Source organism: Dermacentor variabilis, chromosome 1 (genome assembly GCF_050947875.1).
Source record: "Dermacentor variabilis isolate Ectoservices chromosome 1, ASM5094787v1, whole genome shotgun sequence".
Taxonomy (NCBI): Eukaryota; Metazoa; Arthropoda; class Arachnida; order Ixodida; family Ixodidae; genus Dermacentor; species Dermacentor variabilis.
The window spans coordinates 164,928,396-164,949,207 of NC_134568.1; the positions used below are offsets into that span (position 1 = coordinate 164,928,396).

Here is a 20,812-nt window from a genome sequence, read left to right on the forward strand (position 1 = left end):
GATAAGGAAAGGCGGAGTGGTGAAGGAAAGGTGAAGGGGTAAAACTGGTTAAATTAAAGCATCAAAAAAAATTGTGCCCACATTATATATGACTTTTTTACGGGCCCTTAGCTGCTTACCACGTTTCCGAATGGTCCGTGAGTATCTGTATACGAAGTAGGCCTATCACCGTATTGTTGGCCGTAGAGTGAGATTCATTATTCAAATAGGCAGTGCGACGCAGCGGAGGCACTAGGAAGAACGACAGGCGGGATCTGAAGAGTGAAGGTGCCGCTTTACTAAACGTGTCTGCAACACATGAATGCGTGGTGAACGGTGCTTACTCTCTCAGATGCGCATTAACTTGCTGCAGCACCCGCGCTACGCCTAGCAATGTTCTCTATCTGCAGTTCGCGGACGTCTACAGAGCACGTTTGGTATGAGTTTCGTAATTCTGGGATTTTTCAACAGTGGTCGAACACGAGAATCCTAAGCCATTGCTTCGACAAGACGACGCGTCCGCGGCCCTGACGAAGACAAGGCCTCTTGTCGAAACGCTGGCTCTACGCTGAGTCTTCTCCTTTGGTGTCTCCATTTTACTGTGACCCCTTTGTCTTGCTTAGATAGCGCTGGAGAGATTCACAAGTCATGTGCCGACGCACTTCGTTTCGGGTGTGCAGTGTTCTTGACTGTATTTTCAATATAGGACCATTCAAGTACTCTCTCTCTCTCTCTCTCTCTCTCTCTCTCTCTCTCTCTATATATATATATATATATATATATATATATATATATATATATATATATATATATATATATATATATATATATATATCATAGACTTTCTTTATCGTACGTGAATGGAGTCGCCTGGATTTCCATCATATAGATGGCCAAATAATTTAGACGGGAGCATACTGAGTGAGGTATTTGCGGCATTATGTGCATTCATATATACTAGCATCCTCTTGACAATTCCAGGTTTTTCGTAGTTGGGGACTACAGTTCTATTCCTAAATACATAACGTTAACCGAACGAACGATACTTTGTTGTTTGCACATGAACGCCATACTTACGAACAATAAAATAAAAAGAAAGAAAACGAACGTCCGTGTCTTGTTTAAATTTTCATTTTGGTAGCCTATAGCCGGTTATTTCTTCGTTTATCTTGGGTGAAGTAAACATCTGAGGAAGTTGTTAAGCCTACAGCAGTTTAGACTGACCGACATCGCACGCGTACGCGGTACGCGTGATATGACCTCAGGACTGCCGACAGTCAGGACTCTGCGGCAATTTTCGCGCCCTGACTCAAGTCACGCTAGCCGGCGGCGTAGTGACTTGAGCCAGCGCTCTTCATGAAACGGCTGAGAGACCTACCTGCTGCGTCAGCTGTCGCTGTTGGACTGCCTGCCTCTGGAACAGTGCCCGGAGCTCAGCCCGCTCTCCTGCAGCCTGCGCGGCGCCGGCCTCGCACCGTTGTTGTGTCGCCCGAAAGGCCTGCAGCTGGTCTCGCAGGTCGGCCAGGTCTGCCCTAAGCCGCGCCGCCTCGCCTTCGAAGCCCCGGCTCAAGCCCAGCGCCACGGTCACGTTGTCCTGCCGCGACAGCTCGGCGAGCTCGGCCTTGATCTGATCGACGGTGCTGCGCAACCAGTCCACGGAGGCACGGTGTGCACGGTCGCGCGCTTCAGTCCTTGACACCTCGTCGCGCTGTCCTGAACGCAGGGCGTCCAGCTGCAGCTGCAACCGGTCCAAGTCGGCCCTCAGCAGGGCCTGCGCGTCGGCCGGCCGCTCGCGTGCCACCTCCTGCAGGTCGTCCCGCACGCGTTTCAGCTGGTTCTCCAGTTGGTCCAGTGACTGACGCTCCTGCTCCAGCACGCGCAGAGACCGCGCGAAAGCGCGCTGCTCTTCGTGCTGCCGGCGCGGCCGGCGATGCCGGGGCGGACGCGCTGTGGTTGCAGGCGCAGTGCTCGTTGTCCACGGCGTTGTGGCTGCGAGTCGTTCTTCGAGCCGCCGCAACGCAGCGCGGTCCTGCTCGCGGCCCCGCTGTAGGGCTTGCAACTCGGCACGGAGTTCGCGCACCACGTTGCCCAGCGCAGCGTCATTATCCGAAGAACCGGCGTCGCCGACTTGCCACAGGTACATGACCAGTGCCAGTGCAAGGCTGCACCGTGTCATCGTAAGCGCGCACAGCCGCATCTGTGCGACTTGAGGAGTGTCACAGGTCCTGGAAACCGTGTCCGGCACAGACGGTCAAGTGCACGCGGCCTGCGCGCCCGCCGGGACAGCCCGGTTTTCGTCGCCGTGGAGCGCGCGCCGAGGCACGCCGAGGCGGTGGTGATGTTATCCGAACGCGAAGTCCTTGCCGTCCTGATTCAGTCCGCGGCTGCGGCGATTCTGGCTTCGGCACCCCAGCCTCGCGGCATGTCTCTCCGTCGAGCGCCCCCCTCCTCTCGGCCTCTCCTCCTTGCTTCTGCCTTCTCTCCCGCCAGCCCTCGCTCGTTCGATTTCTTTCGGATCGAGCGCTTTCGTTCGCTCTGCTCTTGGCCTGCCTCTTGTTCCCGTCCTTTTCTGCGGCCGCCGTTCGTTTCCTTTCCCATGTACCGCTTCCCCCTTTTTTTCTTCTTGATTGTGGGCCGTCTCTCTTTTTCCCCTGCTGGCGCTCCCCTCCCATTGGCGTCGGGATCTGCACCTGGTGGCCGCCGAGTTCTGCCTTCTCTCGTCTCTTTGTTCTCTTTCTCTTTTATTTGTCTCGTCCCCTGCGTCTAGGCTCTTATTTGGTGACACATACTGCTCCCACTCCGGTTTGTCCGTGTGTGTATATACGGGAAGCCTCCGTGAATTAATGGGTAGCAGCAGGCATATCACCCCACGTAATGCTCTTGCGACCAGTTACAGTCCCAGTCACGCGGTGGCCGCATGTAGATGGCGTAAAGTGCAACACGCTTGTGTTCCGAGCTATGTGAGCGCGGTGCAGAACTTCAGAAAACCAAAATTAATCGGGGTCCCTCCACTACGGTGCCTCTCATGACCCGTGTGTTCATCTTTTGCATCCGAGATGTTACAATCAATCAATCAGTCAATCACTTAAATTGCCCGTATGCACGTATACCAACATTTATTATTGTACTGGCCTTTTGTATGTATTTTTCGAGTAGATAACCTCCGAAGGGTTGTCTACGTCAACACTGTGGATATGCCGTCCTGTTGCATTTGGCTTCCTGTCGCATCGATGTCTTTGAGGCCGCTACTCGGGGGGGCGACAAAATCCCAAGATTTCAGGCGTATGTTGCTGTTTGCTTTTTGTCTTCTCTGTTCCCGGACTTTGTCATCTATTGACAAAAAGGAACCGCCTCTCTGTACGGTGTCTCTCATTGTGTGCTTGTTTGACTTTCGCACACCGCTAAGGAAGAAAGAAAGAAAGGAAAAGAAATAGCCTCAGTAATGTGCTTTACGATTTTATGCTGTCTCTTTATTTAGTTTTGAGTCCTTTTAGTAGGTTTTATTTGCTTCCTTTTGTCTTTCTCCGATTTCACTAACTTTATTTCAGTTGCTTGTTCTATCGGCGTTGCTCGTCTTGAGGGATAAAACGCGAAGGTAGTGCTTTGGTTCAGTTGAGAGAGAGAGAAAAAAAAAAGCTCTCGCGCATTTCTTGTTAAGGTAGATTTCGGTCATGTTTCTTTCTTTCTTTCTTTCTTTTTGGTTCCTGCCTCCGATCTGCTCCAAATCCTAGCATTTGCGGGAGGAGGAGCAAGGAGACGTTGGTGGATCCAGACGGCTCTATAGCTTTCCCAGAATTACCGGCAATGGTTCAGCTGCTGATGCAATCTCTGGCATAGCTCTATAACATAGGAGTCTCAGCGACATCAAAAAAAAAATTTGATTTGGTGTCTTGGGGCCGTATTTTGTAAAGTTTTTCGTTTTTCATTCATTTTGGCCTTCGTCATTGGTTCGCACTTAGGCGCACCCCGGCTATCGCCGGGATCGGCCAATCAGCGAAACGGATGATAAGAGAAAAAAAAAAAGAAAATGATCCTTACAAAACACAGCCTCTGCGCTCGCTACAAAGCGCGAGACCCCGGCTTATGTATTTAACCTTACAGTCTCTCCGAACCCTATAGTCTATATAGTTAGTTCGAGCGAGTGTAGTGGACATTTAGAGGAAGGTCACCTAGCTGCTTCCGAAGTTAGTAATTCATTCGATGACGTAGTGGGCATGACTGGGCGTTTTGACGGGTCGTTGGATTGTTTGCAAACTACCTGCTTGCGTCCTGCTCTGTCTCATTGTTAGAATTGTCTTGTCTGCCTTTATCACTCTGCCCTTCTATGATGATGATTCTTTCTCCTGTAATTCACCCGCCGCGGTGGCTTAGCGGCAGTGGTGTTGCGCTGCTAAGCACGAGGTCGCGGGATCAAATGCCGGCCGCGGCGGCCGCATTTCGGTGGGGCCGAAGTGCGAAAATTCCCGTGTACCGCGCATTGGGGGCACGTTAAAGATCCCTTGCTGGTCAAAATTTATCCGGAGTGGCCCACTTCGGCGTGCCTCATAATGAAATCGCAGTTCTGGCACGTAAAACACCAGAATTCAATTCTTCTGTAATTCCTTGGGGCACGCAATCTTGCTAGTGTAAAGAGTCGGCGGCTGTAACCTTACAGGCATCGCTCGTGCTGTTTCGTCGTGGTCACTAGCGAGTTTCAAGATTTTTAAAGCGAAGCTTTCTTCGTGAAGCCCTCCGAGCTGTGGTGGCTGTTGTCTTGCCGAATAGCTCAAACGCAAAAAAAAAAAGAAAATTATGCGAATTGAAAGCGTATGTTGGAATCCATTGAGAGCTGTTCTTTTGTGAAGCAGTTAACTAAATGCTGTAAAACTATTCATAGTCTGCACCGCCTATCGCAGCACAGCGGTTACGTGCCTGCCCGGCAAGACGAAGAGACCCACGCATTCGACCTACGTGACGGCGTCTTCGGGATCGGCCAGATTTCATTGTACGATCTCCGGGATCGGCACACTTTACTCGGTGAGGAACCGACCCAGCAGACGCGCCAAACCCCGTGGAAGAAGGCGTAGAGCGCTGCGCTTTAATAAAGAAATTATGCGCTTGCAGGCGTATGTTTGTTGCAGTCGCGATATTTAGGCACCGTTTATTGCTTTGGTTGCCCAATTCCACAGAAACCAGAGCCGGGCATTGGTGAATCGGTAGTGGTAGTACATATAGTTATACGAAAACCGATTTGTGGTAAGAGTGCTGTCCCATGTGTGAACAGAAAAAGTCCCAGCTCATGCAAACAGACGCTCTAATCATTAGGCCACAATGGCACGCCTACTTCTATCGTGCGGACGCCAACTGTGAGCGCTTCGAGACACCCATGGCTCTCGTGCGGGAGTTTTGTGGCGTCCCACGATTCAGGTGCCGTAGGCGCTGGCGGCGCTGTGTCGCCTTTCTCCGCTGCCTTGGCCGACGGTTGCCGGGCGCGTTTCAAATCCGCTGCGCGTCTCTTCTCGAGGTGCACCGTTTCGTCGCTCTCGAAAGCTTCGCTTGCACCGATTACACAGTGCGTGTAAGATATGCGCTTACTATTATTCTTTTTTTTTGGGGGGGGGGGGGTTACCACAATTACATGCTTTTGAAGACTTTCTCTTTCTTTCTTTCTTTCTTTCTTTCTTTCTTTCTTTCTTTCTTTCTTTCTTTCTTTCTTTCTTTCTTTCTTTCTTTCTTTCTTTCTTTCTTTCTTTCTCGCAATAACAGCCCTGCGTAATCTGTCGAGCAGACTAATTACTCTCTAAAATATGGGGGCGAAGGAGCTGTCATTGGCCTGAAAACGAATGAGTGGGAAAGTTAGGTTATCTTTGCCATATTTTAACAACATTTGTAAAAATACAGTTGCGCGAATACATTATTTCAAAATCGTGCTAAGCTTTCCCATTCGTTTCTTACTCCTACACTTTCATTTCATTGTACCTGATTGCCATGTTTTCTTGCATTACGTCTTTAAGCATGTAAGTAAGTATTATGTGTTTTGGATTTATTATTATTATTCGTATTTAACAAATTATTACTTTGCTGTAACTATGTGATGCCATTATTAATTCTGTTACTTCTAGTAACACCCACGCATCTTAAATGTATGTATCGGTGATGTTTATAAATTTTTATCTCAGTACTTTTTCTATACTAGTTTAAACATTTTTGTTCGTTATGTGTGCTATTTTTTTGCACGTTATCTATTAATTTTTGTGCGCGCTGCGTTGTGTACGAGTCTCCAGGCACCTTCAAGCTGCATTTTGCCGCTTTTCGCCCGGGATGACTCTCAACTGTTATGTTGGAAATAAACTATCTTTATGAACTGATTGATGTCATGTCGCTCCCCGCACTTTTAATTTTTTTTCGTCAGTAACTTGCTGTGGCGTTTTGATACGCACTGTTTGTGGTCGTAGTCAATGCCGTTAGCTCAGTTCTCTACATATTTACGGTCAAACGTATCTGAACAGAACAGCGCCACTTGTGCGAACGCTGGCTTCAAGCGCAGTTTTTCTCTCGTCGAAGAACTGTGGGGCGCTGGTGTAAAACTCGTAGCGCTTTCGCCTCACGTGAATTGTATATCGCGCCTTGCTGGCGCTTAAAAGTCACAGCTTTCAGCCGCGAAACGTTGCATTTCTCAGCGCTCATCCGACTGTCATAGTTCCGTCGATGTGCATTAGAACTGAAAGCAAGATCACTTACGTAGACACCCATCTTTGTTTTTAAAGTGTTTGACTACAGCGAATACAGAAACAGGATACGCGCTTGGATGCACTCAAAGTTGAAATGCCTTTGATGAGCGCCGGGAAATCGCGACCGGAAGCGGGCTTCCGCATGCTTCGAAAAAGAAAAGTATAAGAGGAAGAAAGAAACGTAATTGCGTTAGAAAAACCCCCCATCTATCTTTGGTTTCTTTCCTTGAAGCAAAAAGCGGAAAAAAAGAAAGAAACACAAAGAAATCAGAATTTGTGCAATACAATTAAGCGAATTCATGCAAATAATCTGAAATTACCGTTGACGTCACTTTACGGGTGTAATAATTTATACCAGACACAATTTCATCCAGTTTGCGCAACATTAAGTTCAGTGGTCTGAAGTACCTGAAAGGTTCTTTCCTTTAAGCATGAAATTCGACGGGAATCTGTTGTCGCGGGATGTAGGATCGGACCGTTTTATGGAGGACGTATTACATGATGGTATGAGTGATTCCCATTCATCGATAATCAACAAAAACTGACTTAGCACGCTACATCAGACACTTTACCTCACCTATATCAACAGATGTTAGCGGCAGCACGCAGAGAAGGACGTGCCCCTGTTTTCAAAAAAGTGCGAACGGGCATGCGAGCTCGTATGCTTAGAGAAATCCGTTCGGCTTTCTTCAGTACCTAATCTCTGAGTGGGATGGACTGCTGATCTGATCTGCTCATAGACTGCTGAGGTTGATAATACATGACCAATGAAATGCAGTGCCGCAAAGCAAGGAACAAGAAAGAAAAGAACGTCAGCGCAGGGCGGCTACTATCGATTGAAAGCTTATTGAAAAATCGAACAAATGTAAGTGCACAGAACCACCTGCTGGTAGAAAAAAAGAACAGTAATGAAAAGGAAACCAAGTCACCGTTCCCACTGATGGTATCGAAGCAGGCTCACCATCCTGTCGTTCCATTTTATCTTTCATCGCGGTTCTACAAAAGCATGCCTGAGAAGCTAAAGAAAGAAAGGAGAAAAAAATCCTGCAGTTGCTGTTTCCTCTAATTGATAGAGGCGTACCGCTTTAGCACTCTTGTGAGGGCCTTATCGAACTTCGCTTAGGTTTCGCTGTCACTTTATCGAGAAAGAGCTCCGTAGGAAGTACCTTAATACCTTTGATTCTCAATTTCTCCAGAAGCCCTCACTCCCGTTTTCTGATGGCGGGCTGAACAGGTTGAACTGAAGAACTCCCAGAGCGATATTTTGATCATCATGAACGGCAACAGGTCCTTCGATGTGCTATACTTTACGCCAGGTCGACATTTTCGACATCCTACAATGTACACCCTTGAGCTGGCTGAGAACAGGATGCACTTATAAATGTGTCACCACCTAGTACGTCCAAATTCACCCTTGCGTTCTAGCTCGATTTCATAATAGCAAACCCTCAACGTGAAACGGCCCACGTAGTAACGCACGCGTCAATACTGCACAAATTGCCCCGAAAAATTGAAACACTGCAAACGCAAGTAAAGAAAACGATAAAAAAAAGGGGGGGATATGCAGCCCGCCGGCTTTTTGTCCCTGAAAGAGCAACTTTGTCAGCAGAATTGCTAAAGCCATTAAGAACATCAGGGAAAGAAAAAGCGGAGATAATTATTACGCGATGTCAACGTCTCACCGTAGTCGTTGGAAACATCCAGGTGCCTAAACACTCATCCGCAGTGTTCTTCCTTGTAATTCTGGTAGCTATTCATATGATCATAAACGAAGTCCTCAGCTGAGGATATGTGTCTGTCATCTAAAAAAGAAAAAAAATCCTTGCACCACATCCTTCTCTGTCGGCGGCATTCAAAGTTATGAGTCGGTAACTTGCAACATCTTGTATACGAATATCTAGAGACCCATAGCAAGTATCATGTCATAATATGGAATACGTAGTAAGCTATTACAAAATTTCACCAGATTGTTGGCGCACCATGTTTCAGCTTACTAACGTATAATCAGCCATTTCAAAAACGATTTTGTCGCTGTAGTCAACCGAATATAGCTGCATAGGAAGATATATTTTCTTTCTGGAGCCAGATATTTCAACCACTGCAGCACGGTGGCTCCCGGTGAAGTGAGGGAATAGTGGGAGCATTATCTCCAGTCCAACGCGCGTGCGGCGATGCAATTAGACGCTCCACCTTGCGCGTTCCTCACTGAGGGCGGGGACCTGGCGTTGCAAGGATTGAAATGCCATAAGCTGCAATAAAAACCCAAATCTTATTTTTAGCGGCACGAGCATCGAGTGACACTCTTGTTTCTTGCGCAGCACTTCCAGATCACTTCCTGAGATGACCGGGGACGAAATTCAAAATGAAAAAAAAAAAGAAATATAGTATAGTACAGAATTCATGGCTTTTATTATAGATATGATATCAGAGCATAAGTTTACTTACAAGCTGGATTACGGAAGTGCCTGGAATAATTACAATTAATTAGAAATCACTGATTACCGAACACCAAAGCACTGAATCGTAGACTTAAGTGACCCGCCACGTGAGCACGACTTGGGCGGAATTCCTGCAAACCCGGAGCTAGAAAGTGGAAGTAATGACGTGGCTAGTGACGTCACACGCAAGAAGGTGGCATGATATTTAACCGGATAATTAATGGAAAACCGTTGCCTGGCATAGACTGAACATCTGCCTAGCAGAGCGCATGTGACGTCACTTCCTCCTCTCTTCCCCTATCCCGGCGCTCATGTGCTCGCTCGCTCACTCGCTTGTTGCTGCTGCGCGTGCGCTCGTGACATGTTCTGACGTCAGCACCGGAGAGGGAACGTAAGGTGAGCTTTGTGCACTGCTCGCTAGGGGACTACACCCCGCCAGGTGGCGCGCGCTGCGCTTCCTCCTCGCTCTCCCTCGCTCCTCTCCCGCACATCGTGCCAGGGGAACGAAGTTCGCTCGCTTAACGTAAAGAACAACAGCGCCGAGGTACGAGTGCCACAATAAGCACCTAAGTCAAAGATTAGGGTCGCCTACCATTTTTCCTTTTGCAGCCGGATTCCTCGTGTGATTAATAATAAATCTGGAAAGTCTTGTCCGAGGAAATGTCAATGAATATGCAGTTAGGACATTGTAATGCGGTGTTAATACATTGCAACTGACATCAGTGCGTCCTCGAGTGCTTTTGCGAGCGGATTTACCAGAGGAATGCATGACCATAACCGCGAGTTCAATCAATCAATCAATCAATCAATCAATCAATCAATCAATCAATCAATCAATCAATCAATCAATCAATCAATCAATTAATCAATCAATCAATCAATCAAAAGAAAACGTTGTTACAAGATTGGGAGAAGTTTATACATATTGTTGCGGTTAATGTTGAACCGGCTTTATTTAAGCGACGGGTTGATGGTGAAGTTAAGATGGCGTCCCGAGGCTGCGCCAGCTAAGGTCTTCCTCCTCTTCTCCTCGCCCGGCTCATGCCGTAGCAATCCCCGGTTCCCAGACGAAGCCCGCTTGGCAAGTCCAAATCACTCGGAAAGCGTAGGGTGAAACCGCTTAAGAGGAGCAATACGTACTAACTGGGTCCGGCTAGGCCGACGACCAGCGGACGTCAAGCGTGCCACCACGTACGTCAAGTCACTCAAGCGATCTACAATGACGAATGGGCCCTTGTACTGGGGTAAAAACTTTTCGCATAAGCCACGTTTACGTTCCGGAGTCTACAACCACACGAAGTCTCCTTTAGTGTACGAGACCGACTGGTGTCGGCTGTCATAGCGCTCTTTCGATCGGTGTTGCGATGCCACAGTGCGAAGACGAGCGATACACCGGGCTTCTTCGGCATGACAAAGCGTCTTGGCAACAGAGTACTCGCTGTGAAAGCCAAACGGTAGTATAGTGTCAATGAAGCTTAGCGATGGACGTCCGTAAAGGAGATAAAATGGTCTGTAATCGGTCGTCTCATCCTTTGCAGTATTATAAGCATAGGTGATGAAGGGGAGTACGTCATCCCAGTCTCTGTGATCGGAAGATAGGTGCGTGGCCAGCATGTTAGTTAGAGTTCTGTTCGTACGTTCTACAAGCTCATTTGTCTGAGGGTGATAAGGCGTTGAATGACGGAACTGCGAACTGCAGAGACGAAGCAGTTCTTCTACGGCGTCCGCAACGAACTGATGACCGCGATCGCTAATGATGACATGGGGGGGGGGGGGACCATGTCGAAGAATAATGAATCGAAGCAAAAACGTTGCAACGGACGCAGCTGTTGTTGATGGTACGGCCGCCGTTTCCGCGTAACGGGTCAGATGGCCGACGCATACGATCACCCATCGGTTGTCGTTGGAAGATCGGGGAAATGGGCCCAGAAGATCGATACCCACTTGTTCAAATGGCAGGCGAGGCGGCGGCAGAGGTTGGAGAAGACCTGACGGAGCGCTCGTATAGGGTGCTTGTAGCGTTGACATTGTTCGCAACTGGCGACGTACTAGTGCTTGACTGTGTCCCGCATTCTGGGCCAATTAAAACGCTCCTGTGTCCGGTTCAAAGTTCTGATGAATCCTAGATGGCCAGAGGTCACATCGTCGTGCATAGCTCACAGTATGTCCGCTCGCACCCTCAGCGGCACCACCAGAAGGAAGCGTGTGCCTTTAGCCGAATAATTGTTCTTGTAAAGCAGGCCGTGACGGACACAAAATCGACCGGTGGCTCCAGGACGCGATGCGGCTACGAATAGAGGTTCCAAACTAATATTATTTTCCTGCTCTGCTTTGAAAATCGTCGAGTCTGGGAATGTAGAAGAAATGGGAGCAAAACAGTCATCAAAATTGTCTTCGTCACACTCCGTCGTCGTCAGAGGAAGGCGGGAGAGACAGTCCGCATCTGCGTGGCGATGCCCAGACTTGTAGTAAATAACGAAGTGGTACTCCTGCAGTCGAAGAGCCCAACGTGCCAGTCGTTCACTCGGGTCACGGAGATTCACCAAACAGCATAACGCGTGGTGGTCAGTAACGATAGTGAACGGGCGTCCGTAGATATAGGGCCAAAATTTGTGGACAGCGAAAACAGCTGCCAAGCATTCTTGCTCGGTCACAGTGTAATTGCGTTCCGCCTTAGCAAAGAGCGACTAGCATAAGCCACAACGTGTTCAGCTCCTTGATGACGTTGCACTAGTACGGCACCGATGCCGATGCCACTGGCATCCGCGTGCACTTCCGTAGGTGAGGATGCATCGAAGGGACGCAATATGGGCCCTGACGTTAGTAGAAATTTTAGCTGGCGGAACGCATCATCGCAAGCCGATGTCCAGTTGAAAGGGACGGCTTTTTGGAGAAGACATGTTAGGGGGTACACCACGTCGGCGAATCTTGGGATGAAGCGACGAAAATACGAGCACAGGCCCAAGAAACTCCTCAACTCCCGCATTGACTTCGGTGCTTCGAAGGAGCTGACTGCCTCAATCTTCCGTGGATCTGGCCTCACACCGTTTTTGTCGACGAGATGCCCAAGTACTAACGTCTCGGTTTCCCCGAAACGATATTTCTTGGAATTTAGGATCAAGCTGGCTTGTTTGACACAATCCAGAACAAGACTGAGACGGCTGTTATGCTCACTCAACGTGCTGCCAAAAATCACCACATCATCAAGGTAGCACAAACAAATTTCCCATTTAAGTCCTCGGAGGATAGTATCCATGAATCGTTCGAATGTTGCTGGCGCGTTACAAAGGCCGAACGGCATAACGTTAAATTCATAAAGGCCGTCTGGTGTCACGAAGGCCGTTTTCTCCTTAACGTCTGGGTGCATGGGTATCTGCCAATACCCTGATCGCAAATCCAGTGTTGAAAATTAGGCAGCGGAATGTAGACAATCGATGACATCATCAATTCTAGGAAGCGGATACACATCCTTTTTGGTGACCGCATTCAGTTTCCTGTCATCAACGCAGAACCGCCACGATCCATCCTTCTTCTTTACTAAAATTACTGGTGCTGCCCACGGACTAGAGGACTCTTGAACAACACTTTTCCGCAGCATGTCTTTCACCTGTTCAGCAATAACTGTCCTCTCTGTTGAAGAAACGCGGTAATGCTTTTGCCGAATGGGGTGCGCAGATCCGGTGTCAATTCTGTGGCGAGCACGAGAAAGCGGCAGTGAAGCCTGCGTGTCGCCTTGTGCGAAATCGAACACAGAAAGATGTGCCCACAAAACTTGTGCGAGAGCGTGGCGCTCATGTGAGGACAGCGCCTTGTTGATCATCCGTAGGATCTGTTCTTCAGAAATGCTTCGGTGGGGATCGCTAGTATGAGACTGCTCCTCCTCGCTTAGAACTGTAATGGAGCTGTAAGTAATCTCGTCAAATTCAGCGAGCTTCATATCACGCGGGAGAACAGCAGGGACGCAAGAACAATTGAAAGCCCACAAATTTGAGGCGCCATTCACTACTCTCACGAGAGAGCGTGGTACGAGCACATCTTTCCTTGCGCAGCTCGATAAGTTGCTGGACTTGCGCGTCAAACGATGAAAGGTCGGCAGCGGCGAAATTGACAGGCATACGTGACAGCGACAAAGGCGGTAGCAGCAAATCGTTCGAAACAACACAATAGTTTTTCTCTGGTAAGGATGTGTCGGCAAGGGTGGCGAGAAGCGCGCTATTCAAAGTAATTTCGCCTGTGCCACAGTTAACGGATGCACCACAATCCTGAAGAAAGTCAATCCCGAGAATCACATCATGAGTACACCGCGGTAGTACGAGAAATTCTGTTTTAAGATCTTCTCCTCCGAATAAAACACTTGCAACACAAATACCATGGGGAACTAGGCACTCTCCACTGACACCACGAAACGTCACGCCATCATTCCACGGGAACATAACTTACCGACCCAGCCTCCCTTTGCTGGGTACTTCGACCAAGACGACGGAGCTGCTGCAGCAAGTGCCACGCAGGAGCCGACGCCTCGCTCGATTGCCTCCGACACCACTTGAGATCCAGATGTCCCACAGCGGCGATCAACAGCCTTCTCTGGCTGCTCCAGTGCGAACGACCGGCGCCTGGATGCGTCAGATGGAGCCCCGCCCTTTCTCAGGAAAATTCGGTGAGGACGTGGAGGAATGGCTCACCCACTACAAGCGTGTGAGCAAGTACAACGGCTGGAACTCCACGTCTCAGCTCGACAATGTGGTTCTGTTCCTCACAGACACTGCGCTAGTGTGGTTCGAGAACCATGAAGATACCTTCGCAACGTGGGACAGCTTCGTTACTCACCTCACAGTGTGCTTTGGCGATTCCACCACGAAAAGGAAGCGGGCGGAGCAGACATGGCTTCAGCGCGCTCAAGTCCCAGGTGAGACCTGTACTACGTACATAGAGGCGATCCTGAAGCTTTGCAAAACGGTCAATCCTCGAATGTCCGAAGAGGACAAAGTTGGACACCTTCTCAAAGGCATAGTCCAGGATGTTTACAATTATTTAATCGGAAAGGAGAGTCTCGCCTCGGTCGCCGACCTCATCAAACATTGCCGCACATTTGAGGTTGTTGGAATCTCAGTGCTGACACCCGTTATTGCAATCGCACCGCTGGCACGAGTTGTTGCAATCGGGTTGCAAGCCCCAAGGGTAGCGTTGGCCTGGCGGCCTGGGGCACAACTGGAAGCATCCGTAGGTCCCGGCAAAGCATGAGTCGACTGCTAACAGAACAACTTGTTTATTCTAGCATCGTAAAAGAGCGGCCGGTCAGGTCGACCGAAGTGGAGAGACGGGAGAGCACGTTACTCAACAGAAGAAATCGGAGCCTCTCTCGGCGTCCGGGGGCAGCTGCTTTTATACTCTCGGAGTTGAGGGCAAGAAGGAACGCCTCGATAGAGGCGCACGTGACGGCGCCGCTCGGGCACGTTGAGACGAGTAGGTGACGCATCCGCCAGGCCGGCGCCGGTCAGACCTCCTCGCTTCACAGTTGGGGGAGCTCCTCTCCCCGGCTGCCGCGCTTTGACAAGCGTGGGCACCAACATGCACACACACACACGCGCGCACACGAAGACACGTGGCATTAAAACATGCCTGGACGCGCTTGGCGGGGAGGCGTATCGGCGGCGCTGAACGGGCCAAAATGTCCGCCGTGTTTGGATCCGGACTGCTGGTACGATCTGTTGGGAACTCGGCGCTGACGCCCGTGGTTGTACCTGGGTCGCAAGCCCCAAGGGTAGCGTTGGCCTGGCGGCCTGGGGTACAACTGGAAGCATCCGAAGGTCCCGGCAAAGCATGAGTCGACTGGTAACAACGAAACAACTTGTTTATTTTAACATCGCAAAGAGTTGGCGGTCAGGTTTGACCGTAGTAGAGAGACGGGAGAGCACTTCACTCAACAGAAGAAATCGGAGCCCTCCTTTTTGGCGTCCGGGGGCAGCTGTTTTTATACTCTCGCAGTTGAGGGCAAGAAGGAACCCCTCAAAAGACGAGCACGTGAATGTACAATGGGCTAATGGTGACGCACACTGTCGTAGCGCTGCGCACGATCTCGTAGCACCCTGTCGTGGCGCTGCGCACGATCTCGTAGCACCCGGTCGTGGCGCTGCGCACGATCTCGTAGCACCTGGTCGTGGCGCTGCGCACGATCTCGTAGCACCTGGTCGTGGCGCTGCGCACGATCTCGTAGCACCCTGTCGTGGCGCTGCCGGTCGGACATAATGACTGGAACGAGATCCCTGCTTTGGCATCGCCTGTTTCGGGCCCAATAACTGGAATGAGATCCCTGCTTTGGCATCGCCTGTTTCGGGCACAATGACTGGAACGAGATCCCTGCTTTGGCATCGCCTGTTTCGGGCCCAATAACTGGAATGAGATCCCTGCTTTGGCATCGCCTGTTTCGGGCACAATGACTGGAATGCGAGGAGGATCCCTAGGCGGTCGCATCGCCGCAGACGCGCCTGGAAACACCTGGCGATGAGTGTTGCGGCGACGACGATCGGGCCAAAATGTCTGCCGCCCCGCCGCAGACGCGCCGGCAAAACCACGTGTCGCAGGCGAAACGCAACAGACCGCCCCGCCGGGGGAAGGAGATCCCGATGGACAGGGGACTGCATCCGCTGTCCGGAGGGATGTCGCTCGATGATGCTCATAACCGAAGTCGGGCGTCCCTTGACGTTTCTTGAGCGCAGCGCACAGAGAAGGCCTCGTTCTCTCGTTCAGGTTCGCACGGGACACTGCAAAGTGACTTCGGGAGAGTTCACATTTTTGTTCTCGTTCCCGGCAAGCGTTAGAACTACGCTGAAAACTCAACCGCTCAGTCAGCAAGCACGGCACAACCCTCACTAAGCCCTGCCAGGCTCTTTCCCCTTTTTATACCACTGCCTAGTTCCTTACAGTAGTCTAGCATCACTCAGAACGCGTCCACAAATTGAAAAATTGCACTAGAAAGCATATCATCACTTTGAAACACTAAACAAAAGCAATATGTTAAAAAAAATCCTGCCTCAGGAAGAAAAACATCAGTAACAAACAATTTTGAGGCTGATTCCTACGTTAGGGGCTTCGACTTAAGCCATCGGCGTTACCGTTGAGACTCCCCTTTTTGTAACGCACCTCAAAGGAATATTGTTGTAAAGCGAGGCTCCAGCGCAGGAGGCGGCCATTTTTGGGAGAGATGGTCTGCAGCCATTGGAGAGGGCAGTGATCCGTCTCAATGATAAACCTCGAGCCGGCTAGATAGCATGACAATTTCTGAACGGCCCACACGAGACATGCACACTCTTTCTCGGTGGCGCTATACGCCTGCTCACGACTGGTCAGCTTACGACTAGCATACAGGACGGGGTGTTCTACTTCTCCATTTTCCCGTTGGCACAGTACAACGCCCATGCCTCGCTCACTAGCATCGCACTGAACAATGAACCCTTTTGTATAGTCTGGCGATCGTAGCACAGGCTGGCTTGTTAGGGCACTCTTTAGGGCGCTAAAAGCTCTTTCCTTTGTCTCGTCCCAGACGACTGTTTGAGGCTCTGTTTTTCTTAGAGCATCCGTCAGGGGAGCCGCGATATCAGAGTACCTAGGGATGTACCTCTGATAGTAGCCGGCGACACCCAAGAACGACCGAATATCGGTCTTGGTGCGCGGTTGCGGAAAGTCTCGCACAGCGGCCACTTTTATTTCAGAGGGGCGGCGACGACCCTGACCAATCATGTGACCGAGGTAGACAACCTCGGCCTGTGCTAACTGGCACTTAGGAGCCTTGACTGTCAAGCCCGCTTCGCGCAGGCGGGTTAGCACTGCCCGCAAGTGTGTCATATGCTCAGACCAGGATGCGGAGAATATCGCTACGTCGTCTAGATACGGTAAAGCGAATTCTTGCTGTCCCCGCAACACTTTATCCATGAGACTTGAAAAACAGTATGGCGCGTTCTTCAAACCAAAACTCAACACTTTAGGACGGAATGTTCCCATTGGTGAAATGAACGCCGCATACCTACTAGCCTCTTCTGTAAGTGGAACCTGCCAATAACCCCTGACAAGATCTAGGGTGGAAATAAACGGAGCGCTACTAACTTTCTCAAGGCGCTCCTCGATGTTAGGGATCGGATAAATTTGATCCTTAGTGATGGAATTAAGCCTGCGGTAGTCGACGCAAGGACGAGGTTCCTTGCCCGGTACCTCAACTAAAATCAAAGGGGAGGTATAATCACTCTCACCTGCCTCAATAACACCGAGCTGTAGCATTTTCTTTACCTCAGCTTCCATAATATCGCTCTGGCGGGGTGACACCCGATACGCCTTGGATCGTACTGGCTCTGTGGAGGTAAGTTCTATATCATGAGTAAGTACAGAAGTCCTACCAGGCCTCTCAGAGAACAGACCCTGAAACTCTTGTAATAGCTGGTGTAGTTCGGTTTTCTGCTCGGGCGACAGCGGTGCTTTACTGATAAGGTCACTAATGACTTGACCGGTGTCTTCCCTGTTCGTCACTGAGCCTAGTCCCGGAAGCTCGACTGGAAGCTCTTCAGGAACGTTTATCATCATGCACACCACTGCTTCCCGTTGTCTATAAGGTTTGAGCAGATTACAGTGGTAAACTTGCTGTGCTTTCCGCTTTCCTGGCAGACTTACCACGTAGTTAACTTCCGACAGTTTCTGAACAATTCGTGCTGGGCCCTCCCACTGCACGTCTAGTTTGTTGTTTAGCGATGTGCGCAATATCATGACCTCATCGCCAACCTCAAAACGACGGGCCCTGGCTGTCCGATCATAATAAACCTTGGCCCTCTGCTGGGCCTTTGCCATTGCTTCACCTGACAACTCCTGTGCCCTTCTTAAGCGTTCGAGGAGCTTAAGCACGTACTCCACCACGACTGGGTCGTCGCCCCTACCTTCCCATGATTCTCGAAGCATGCGAAGCGGAGATCGAAGCGAGCGACCGTACACCAGTTCAGCTGGCGAAAACCCCGTAGCCGCATGCGGCGCGGTCCTTAAAGCAAACATCACCCCAGGCAGACACAGCTCCCAGTCAGTTCGATGTTCAAAACACAACGCTCTCAACACGCGCTTCATGACGGAGTGGAGCTTCTCAACGGAATTCGACTGTGGGTGGTACACTGAGCTGTGTAACAGCTTTACCCCACACCTTTCGAGAAAAGTTGTCGTCAAAGCGCTAGTAAACACTGTGCCCTGATCTGATTGGATTTCTGCAGGAAAACCAACTCGCGCAAATATGGACAGTAGTGCATTAACTATCTCAACTGAGCTGAGTTCTTTAAGCGGCACTGCTTCAGGGAACTTTGTCGCTGGGCAGATCACAGTCAAAATGTGTCTGTACCCTGTGGCTGTTACCGGCAGAGGTCCCACTGTATCAATAACGAGCCGTCTAAAAGGCTCCGTTATGATAGGTACCAATTTCAACGGCGCCCTTGATTTGTCCCCTGGTTTGCCCACCCGCTGACAAGTGTCACATGTCCTCACGAAATGGTCTGCGTCCCGAAAACACCCTGGCCAATAGTACTCTTGCAAGAGACGGTCCTTAGTTTTCTTAACTCCTAGGTGTCCGGACCACGAACCCCCATGTGACAAGCGCAACAGATCCTGACGATAGCATTGAGGCACGACCAGCTGATCGAACTCCACTCCTCGGCGGTCTAGATACTTCCGGTACAGGACTCCACCCCTTTCCACAAAACGCGCAGTTTTCCTGGCGATACCTTCTTTGACATTGCAGCGCACGTTTTCCAGGCTGCCATCCTTTTTTTGCTCGGCTATCAAAGCCGACCGGCTGACTTTTAGCAACCTATCAAGTCCGTCTGACGTAGGCGCGATGAGCAAATCAGTAGATAGCTCTTCTAACTTTCCCGCGTCGGGCGTTTCCTCTCCAGTATCTGGCGCCTTTAACGTTACAGACTCAAGTTTATTCAGTTCGGGCGTGCTCGGAATATCAGCTTGCTGCGCCTCTGACCCTTTTTCGTTGTTTGATAACGTCGGCCCCGCAACTACCGCCTTTGCAGCGAGCTCCCGAACCTTCGATCTGGTTAAGGCCTGAACACTAGCTTCACCAAACAAAAGCCCCTTCTCGCGCAGGAGGTGATCGGACCTGTTTGAAAATAGGTACGGGTACTGGGGTGGCAGCATAGATGACACTGCCGCCTCTGTCTCAAGCGCTCCGAAAGGTCCTTCAATAAGCACTTTTGCTACCGGCAGACACACGCTATGAGCTTCCACGGCTTGCTTGATCCATGCGCACTCGCCCGTGAACATATGGGGTTCTACGTAAGATGGGTGAACTACATCCATCGTAGCTGCGGAATCGCGAAGCACTCGGCACTCTTTCCCGTTTACGAGGAGGTCTCGCATGTAAGGCTCGAGAAGCTTCATGTTCTCGTCAGTGCTGCCTATTGAAAAAAACACAACTTTTGGTGTTGTTTCCGGACACTGCGCCGAAAAGTGACCCGGCTTCTGGCACGTATAACAAACGCCCGCTCGCCTCATCTCGAACCGCTTTCTGCGTTCGGCTTCGGCTGCCGTCTCTTTACGTTTGGTCGGATTGCTTTCACTCGCATCCTCACTACGCGTGTCCCCCTTAAATCTCATGGGCGTGAACCTTGGCCTCTCAGACTTGGAGCCAAATTCACCCTTTTGACCGTCCTTAGCTCCGCGAGCTCGACGCGTCACAAACTCCTCGGCTAGCTCAGCGGCTCTAGCCACCGTACTCACGTCTGGCCTATCCAAGACCCAGTATCGCACGTTCTCCGGTAACCGACTATAAAACTGTTCTAGCCCGAAACACTGCAGAACTTTATCGTGGTCACCAAACGCTTTCTCTTCTTTGAGCCACTCCTGCATGTTCGACATAAGCCTATACGCAAACTCTGTATATGACTCACTTCTGCCTTTCTCATTTTCCCGAAACTTCCGACGGAACGCCTCCGCAGACAGCCGGTACTTTTTTAGAAGACTCGATTTCACTGTGTCGAAATCCTCTGCCTCCTCTCTATCCAAGCGAGCGACTACGTCGGCCGCCTCGCCGGGTAACAAAGTGAGCAAGCGCTGTGGCCACGTTTCCCGAGAGAACCCCTGCTTCTCGCACGTTCGCTCAAAGTTAACCAGGAACAAACCAATGTCCTCTCCAAGCTTAAACGGCCGCATCAGGTCAGTCATTTTGAACAATACGCGTTCTCCTGCACCGTGTGCCTGACTTCCATTACGAGCGCGTTCCATTTCTACCTCAAGACGCTTCATTTCCAAAGCGTGTTGACGGTCACGCTCTTGTTGCTCTCGCTCTTTCTGTTCTTTACGTTCACGCTCTTCTTTTTCTTTCTGTTCTTTACGTTCACGCTCTTCTTTTTCTTTCTGTTCTTTACGTTCACGCTCTTCTTTTTCTTTTTGCTCTTTAAGTTCGCGCTCCTGTCTTTTTGACCTCTCCTCAATAGTCTCAAGGCATTCCGACAGCTCGTCATCCTCAGCCTCTAACTCAAGAATAGCCTTTAGCAGTTCAGGTTTTCTTAGTTTGTCTGAGACATCCAGACCCAACTCTCTTGCAAGCTCCAACAATTTCGGTTTGCGCAACGACTTCAAATCCATGGCTGCTCTGAATGCTGCTTTCTCTACTGCTTACTATTGTCTTGCCGCAAACTAACCCGGCAGCAACGA

At 50.1% G+C, this 20,812-nt stretch overlaps 2 protein-coding genes across 9 annotated transcripts in view; one reads left to right on the forward strand and one right to left on the reverse strand.

Annotated features, from left to right (window-relative positions):
• LOC142587733 (uncharacterized) overlaps positions 1 to 2,379 on the reverse strand; it is a 56,380-nt gene extending 54,001 nt beyond the window's left edge. Inside the window, exon 1 of the mRNA XM_075698941.1 lies at positions 1,358 to 2,379. Coding sequence (XP_075555056.1) covers positions 1,358 to 2,176 — 819 coding nt within the window. The 5' untranslated portion in view covers positions 2,177 to 2,379. The remainder of the gene's footprint in view (positions 1 to 1,357) is intronic.
• LOC142587692 (uncharacterized) overlaps positions 1 to 20,812 on the forward strand; it is an 868,078-nt gene that overhangs the window by 311,201 nt on the left and 536,065 nt on the right. The gene's annotated exons all lie outside the window — the stretch shown is intronic.